Source organism: Apium graveolens, chromosome 4 (assembly GCF_009905375.1).
Source record: "Apium graveolens cultivar Ventura chromosome 4, ASM990537v1, whole genome shotgun sequence".
Lineage (NCBI taxonomy): Eukaryota > Viridiplantae > Streptophyta > Magnoliopsida > Apiales > Apiaceae > Apium > Apium graveolens.
In genome coordinates this window covers 106,840,194-106,847,955 of record NC_133650.1, presented here as the reverse complement: position 1 = coordinate 106,847,955, position 7,762 = coordinate 106,840,194, and the positions used below count along the sequence as shown (strand labels likewise).

The window sequence follows — 7,762 nt, the reverse complement described above, 5'->3', positions numbered from 1 at the left end:
GACATTGGTTGCGATAAGTCTTGTGGTGTTGACAATGGCGAAAAAAGGGAAGGGAAAGACAAGGAGCCAGAAAAAGACAAGGGGAAGGAAAAGGCCAAGGAAAAGGCCAAAATCGCGAGTAGAAGGGCAAGGGCAAGGGTGCAAAGGGAAAAGGAGGGAATTTACATTTGCAGGATGAGCCGGCGGATTCGGATTCAGACCGATTGATTCGACTCGGCACATGACAAATGCGGAGGAGCGAGAATGGCGAGGAAGGCGACCACGATCACTTCGAGTGGCATATATGGAGAGATACCGCCATTGAAGCCATATCGCATTGATATCTCCGATGGACAGTAAGTTAAAAAGTTTTAAATTGCATTATTCCTATATGTTTATATTTTTGGTGTTGTTCAATATTGTTATGTAAATTGTTAATGTTTATTGTTTTCTTTTGTTTAAATATAGTATTGAAGATGATACGGCTAAAAACGCTTTTGGCTATGATTCGGGAGAAGTGGCCTCTTGGGCGTTACACTTATACCGATATCGAAGAACGTCACCGGGTTGGTTGAATACAAGAGTCGAGGAGTTTCAAGTAAGTTATTTTTTTTTATAATTGTCATTTATTTCATGATTTTTATGATGCATTTATCCTCGTTTTTGTTTTTGCAATTTTAGAAATATATAGGCATCTTAAGGGGCAAAGCCGTTCAAAGGCCCGAAAAATTGTGGAAGATCACATTAAAGTGACGATAAAAAGGACTTTGAACGAGCTTAAGAATAGGGTGGAGCGAAAAGCAAGGGAGGAGGGGTGAGCAAGTTGTCTTTGAAGCCGCCTTATTGGTCCGTTCCTTTTTGGAAGGACCTTTTGGAGTATTGGGAAAACAATGAAGGTGAAAGGAATATGTCCTAAGTCCAATCATGTATGAGGATTTAGGAATAACTATTATGTAATCTGTTTTGATTTCATTGATATTAATAAAAGACTTGTTTTGTTTTTATTACGGGCTTTATCTATTTAAGTGTTTAAATAAGATATACCATAGTTTAGAGTAAAGCTTTTTATGGATTATGATGAGTTCATAATAGTGAGACCTAAAAAGATGATAACTCTAAACTTAAATAGTTCCTGGCCATAGGATTACTAACTGGTAATTAATAATCCGCACAGATCGGTACATACTATGCTTGCTTCATTATGAAGGATGTCTGTTCTCATAGATATTTGTGTGGTGACACTATAGCTAGTATGTAGGTGCTTATTATAGAATAAGTTCACTGAACATGACTCGCACAGCTGAACAACTGATGGAGTTCACTCACGTGTCAGCAGTTGTTCACATAGTGATAGTTGTACAAGTATCCTTAGACTTGAGGTCATCATAGTCATTGTGTACACTGAACTGCTTTGGTTTAGTTCTTAGTCTCCAGGGACAATTATTAGGGCTCTTCTGGGTATATGAATTTGTACACGAAGATAGTGTATGATCAATAAAGGATCTACCCCTTTCAGTGAAGGAAGCGAATGTTCAAGGCTGATTCACTTATGCTAGTTCAGGAATCTCTGGCCAGAGTAAATGAAATTAGAAAGGAGATTCTAATTTGCATAGAACTACGCATAGTAAATGGTAAGCAAGTGATTGAATTAGATAGGCTTGACACGAGATCCATGCCTTGTATTTAATCGGGACATTGTAGGGTAGAAGGAGTTTATTGTACGGTAACTATTCACTGACAGGTTCTTGGTATTCTAAGCAGTGAATTCATATTATCCGGATAGTCGCGATATGTTGAGAAGCATCACTCACGATGTAGAATAAATGTGATTAATTAATTAATCATATTTAATAAATTAGAGAATTTATATAAATAATGATAAATAGTTTTATTATTATTATTTCTACCGGCTTAATATTGAACCTACAGGGTCACACCATAAAAGAGAATGATTTAATGGTGGAGGAATTAATTAATAATGGCTAATAATTATTTATTTATGAAATAAATAATTAATTGGCAAATTTAATAATTGATTAAATGAGATTTAATTGATTGTAAATTAATTAAGAAAAGTTCTTAATATTATTAATTAAGGATTTAATTTTTGCAAATTAAATCAAGAGAGAGAATTATTTTTAAAGTGTTTAGAAAAAGGATTAATAATTAAAATGTGTTTTAATTATTAATGAGAAAAATAAATGAGTAATAATAATATTATTTATGGGAAAATTTCAGCTGAAAATTTTGCCTATAAATACACTATTATAGACCCTAATTTTATTCTAACCCACATTCTAACACGAAAACCCAAAAAGTTGGAAAACTCAATTCTCTCCACATCCTTCCTCCTCCTTAACATCGTTTTCTTGGTGGATACCGGTGGAGTGCTTCACACTTGAGGAGCAACTGCTAAGGATCTCTGATCGTTGTCTCCGAATTATTTTTAAAGGTTAGATTCGATCCCTCGAATTTTTATTCACGATTTATATGCTTTTATTTGGATTTTATATGTGTAAAAGTGTTTTGCCATGCCTCCGCTGCGTTAAAAATCCAACAGAAGGACACTTGCACCGGTCATCGGTTGGATCCACCAACCGACAACAAGTTGAAAGATTGCATAGTGCCGGTGCAAGGTCATTCAATAAGGTTCGGGAGGTAATATTATTGTATTCCATCACACAGACATACATACACGTTCACCATATTTAATATAATCAACTAATTATTAGGACGTGCTAATATAAGTTATTTAATATTTGAAAGGTAATGACGAACAAGAACAAGAAAAAGCCGACGAAACACGAGGTGTGGGATAAATATCATAGGAAAGTTGGATCCGATCCGGAAAATCCTGTCTACACTACACCGGCCGCCATGCGTATTGCGGTAATTTTTATGTACTTTTATGACCATTTTATGTGATTTTAAATGCATCTTTAATAAGTGAATTTATATGTATTTTCATGTGATTTAAAATGCATTTTTATGTTTTTTTATATGTATTTTTATGTGATTTTAAATGCAATTTAATAAGTGAATTTATATGTATTTTCATGTGATTTAATATGCTTTTTATGTGATTTTAAATGCATCTTTAATATGTAATTGTATATGTATTTAATGTGATTTTAAATGCATTTTTATGCGATTTTATATGCATTTTTATGTGATTTTAAATGCACCTTTAATATGTGATTTATATGTATTTTAATGTGATTTTAAATACATTTTAATGTGATTTTATATGCATATTTAATATGTGATTTTATATATATTTAATGTGATTTTAAATGCATTTTTATGTGTTTTAATATGCATTTTATGTGATTTTAAATGAGGGTTAATATGTGATTTTATATGTATTTATGTGATTTTAAATGCATTTTTATATGTGATTTTATATGTATTTTTATGTGATTTTAAATGCATCCTTAATATGTGATTTTATATGTATTTATGTGATTTTAAATGCATTTTTATATATGATTTATATGTATTTTTATTTGATTTTAAATGCATCGTTAATTATTTTAAATGAACTTGTAGGAACGATATGCCGCCATTCTCGAGCGCATGCCCGTGGAGGTTACACAAACGGGTGATCGGGATGAGCCGTGGGATTGGTGGATGGAAGTGTTGGAGGTCCCCCAAGGTACAAATCCGAAAAAAAATTATGTGATGGGGTTCCCCAATGCTCGGGCCACCGATCTCTTGCCTACACTTGCTACCCGGTACCGAGATTCCACACGGAATGAAGCCGGCTCATCCTCATCCGCTCTGAGACAACGTGAAGCCATCCCCGACAATGTATATCTTGCCATCGTGAGGAATGTGCTTACAGAGATCCGTGTTAATCCAAATCGGTTTGCTCGCCAACTTTTCGATGCGGAAATAGCTACATTCGCACGTACCGCTCTTGAGGCCTCGGATCCATCCTCCGATCCTAGCCAAAGGTTGCAATGGAATAACCTTATCGGTGGCGAGATCATGAATATCGTGGGCTCCTTGATTGAAGATATCGTCCAAAAGACGGAAGCTCGTGTTGTGGAGGTATAATTTTTGACCTTCTTGTTTATTTATTGTTTTCATTCACATATAAATTTTGTTTCTTCTTTTTAACTAGTTTAATTAAACTTGTATCTAGGAAAACAATCGGCGAGCTATGGAAGTCGATAAGGATTACACGTCCGAGGATGAGACCTCCGATGTTGAGGACTTTGATGATTGCGGCGGTGATGGCGGCGGTGATGACGGCGGTGATGGCGGTGGATCATCCGATGTTGATTTGTCGGATTAGTTTATATTGATCGATTTAAGACTATTGTAATTTGATGGTTATGGGATGTAATATAATACGTTGTGATGGTTTTAAGACTATAATGATGTAATGATACAGTTTAATCCTCCGGTTATCGGAGTTTGTGAATGTTTGCGTTGGATTTAATTACTATAGTTTAATTATGAAATTTACTAGTTTTTGCGAATGATTTTGAGTAGTATAGTTTAATGATTATCATTGTTGTTTGTTTTGGTTGTTTGGTTGTGATTGGATTGGATTTGTGTATTGATTTGGTTTGGTATCCAGGGGCTGCAGAAAAACCTGCAATTTTTTTTAAAATCAGACCTTAAAACCGACCGACAATAGGCATAACCGACCACTTTTGACCATTACAAAACCCAGAAAACCGACCGTCAGGTGACATAACCGACCATCTTCTTCATAAAACCGACCGTCTCCTTTAGAGGATGGTCGGTTTTAGGACGGTCGGTTATGACATTTAAGTTAGCTTCTGAAATAAAACCGACCGATGTGCACACTTTGACCACGGTCGGTTATGAGTTTCAGTCAACTTTTTAAAAATAGACATAACCGACCGTCTTCTTTAGAGGGTGGTCGGTTTTAGGACGGTCGGTTATGAAATTTTAGTTAGCTTCTGAAATAAAACCGACCGATGTGCACACTTTAACCACGGTCGGTTATGAGTTCCAGTCAACATTTAGAAATAGACATAACCGACCACCTGCGGTCGGTTATGACTCTGTGACGTGGCGACACGTGTGCACATGTGTTACCACGTGTACACAGTGACCCCACATTTTAGTAAAATGCCCAGGCACTTAACCGACCACTGTATTGGTCGGTTATTAGACTTAAACCCGACCAAAGGTCATAACCGACCAGGCTAAAACCGACCACCCCTTTAACCGACCGTTTTGCCTCTTAACCGACCGTTTTTGACGGTCGGCTTTGTCCTGTTTTCTTGTAGTGAATAGTATGCGTAAAGAAGTTGAAATGATCTGGTCTTGCACAACTGTATCCTTAAAATAGTTATTTTGTGATAAAATTATGTAGATAGACCTTTTTTGTTTTGACGATATTTGAGTTCGCTTTACTGTACGATTTACTGTACACTGCTTAATTAATTGATGTAGCATGCCCAGGGGATACATCAAACATTTAACCAACATTATTTGAGAAAAATGGTTAGATACACACATATCATATCCAATGATATGAAGACTTGCACACTGAGATATCCTTTTGATCAAATATTTCAGTAGCTACACAAGTTTACGTAGAACAAGTTTCATTCCATGCTGAGGTACGAGGAAGAAAGAATGTCTTGGAGCATGTAGATATGATGGAGAAAGCTCTAAGATGAAGTGCTGCAAGAAGGTTGCGATTACAAATTTACTTGTAACCATTGCCATACTTTGCCCAATACATTTCGAGGCCCCCCCGAGAAAGGAAAGAATATAGATTGCATCTCTGAGTTGAAAACGCCTTCATCAAATCTTTCAGGTTTAAATTGGTTTACATCTTCTCCCCAAATATCAGGGTCGTGATTCATTAAAGTTATCGGTATGGTGATCTGGATCCAGGCCGGTAGTACCATATCTCCCAACTTTGTATCTTTGGAAATACATCGGTGAATCACACCAGTTGGTGGATATAATCTCAGAGCTTCGTAGATAATCATTGTTATCTGAGATCATTAAAATTTCATGTACGTGTCATCATATTTTGATATCAAATATGTGATATATATACTCTAGTTTTAAAATATTTCTAGCAATCGCAAGGGTGAAGAAAGACTTACAATTTTGAGTTTATTTAGTCCGTCAACATTGGGCTTTTGATCTCCGAAAATCTGCAAAACTTCTTCTCTTGCCCGCTCTTGCCAATCGGGATATCTGGCCAGAACATAGAGCATCCATACCAATGGCCGTGCTGTAGATTCCTTTCCAATGAAGGAAAAACTCCTGCACTCCTCAATCACATCGTCAAGACTAACTCCACTTGCTTCATCTTGAAAAGCTTCCAACATTGAACTCAACATATCACCTTGATTACTTGCTCCATTTTTCATTTCTTCCAGTCTCCTAGTCACCATTTTCTTCACTAAACTTTGAGTTTCTTTATGAGCTGCTTTTATAGTCTTCACTTCTTGAGTTTGTAAACTCCTGAAATTTGTTTCAGCTAAAGCCTTACATTTTGCGAGATGTTTAAAGAAAGCGAAAACTACAAAACGATATTAATGATGATAGACAGACTATTTGAATTGAATTAATTACCACCATCCGGGAAAGAACATGAGCCTTGCTAGTTTGGCTGCTTGTTGGTTCATCATAATTCGGAGTTGATACATCCTCTTCGACTCTTCGCTGATCGGGCCTGCTACAACTGTTTTGCACATTATATCACCTATTAAAGGGTCAATTTCTTGCACCATATCAACCTCGATTGATTCCTTTGAAGCTAGGGACAAATTCCACTTCTCTATTTTTTCCAAACAGCTCTCCACTATTGATGGTACCATGTTCTTCCGAGTTAACAGAATCAGAAAACAAGAAGATCAATAATCGTAACATATGCATGTTTTTTACTCCCATTGTTTTATCTGTCTTTAAAGTATTTTGACAGTATAGTTGAAATAATTTTTTTCAACTTTTTTGTGAATTTTAGTATACCTTATAAATATTTATTCAGAAAAAGAAAATGAACGTCAAATATTAAAAACAAAGAGAGTTGGAGTGTAAAATGTAAGAATACAAACAATATTAAGCTACCTTTATCCTGTCGATGTGAAAACTAGGGTTGAGAATCTTCTTATGTTTAGTCCATGTTAAACCCTCACTCATGAAGAGTCCACCTGCAAGCACCGTGCCCATTTGATCATTGCCTGGCTTTCGGAATTCGTTTGGTCTTGACAGAATATCCTTCACTAGCATTGGATCCAATATGCTTAATCTTGGTTTCATGCCAAACCAGATGAAATACTTCTTACCTATACATGAATGCATAATATTTAGATACAAATTATATATACTGTAAAGAAGAATCTTGGTAGATAACTTCTCTACTTAAACGCCTTACCATACTTCTGGAGCAGATGTAGGTGATATGGTAGAACACGGAATACGATATCGCGGAGAGTTCCATAGGCTTGGAAGTGACTTGTGCCCTCATCCGATCCACATCTTTTGAATCTCCAAAGATGATCCTATAAGGATTTCCCTTAAACCCTATCTCCCTCAGCCGTTTCTCCATTTTCTTTGGCCTAAACCAATACTTGTTGGCTTGTTTGATTGTGTATTTAAAAATGACCAGTGCAATCACTGAGATAACAATTGAGGCAATAGTTGCATCCATTTTCACTCGGTGTAAACTTGTGCAGTGAAGGCTATGGAAACTTAGCTATAAGCTCCCCTGGTTTTATACAGAAACAAATTTATCTAACCCGCATTAAATGAGATCTATAATGCAACCGACAATTAT

The 7,762-nt window shown here is 36.0% G+C and overlaps 1 protein-coding gene across 1 annotated transcript; it reads right to left on the bottom strand.

Moving 5' to 3' along the window:
* Positions 1-5,666: 5,666 nt before the first annotated feature.
* Positions 5,667-7,407, bottom strand: LOC141718827 (cytochrome P450 72A15-like). The gene is made up of 5 exons (XM_074521205.1): positions 7,361-7,407; positions 7,054-7,271; positions 6,559-6,806; positions 6,084-6,447; positions 5,667-5,969 (listed from the first exon to the last, which is right to left on the bottom strand). Exons 2-5 carry the CDS (start codon positions 7,243-7,245, stop codon positions 5,667-5,669), a joined length of 1,107 nt encoding a protein of 368 aa, XP_074377306.1. The 5' UTR covers positions 7,246-7,271; positions 7,361-7,407.
* Positions 7,408-7,762: the final 355 nt, after the last annotated feature.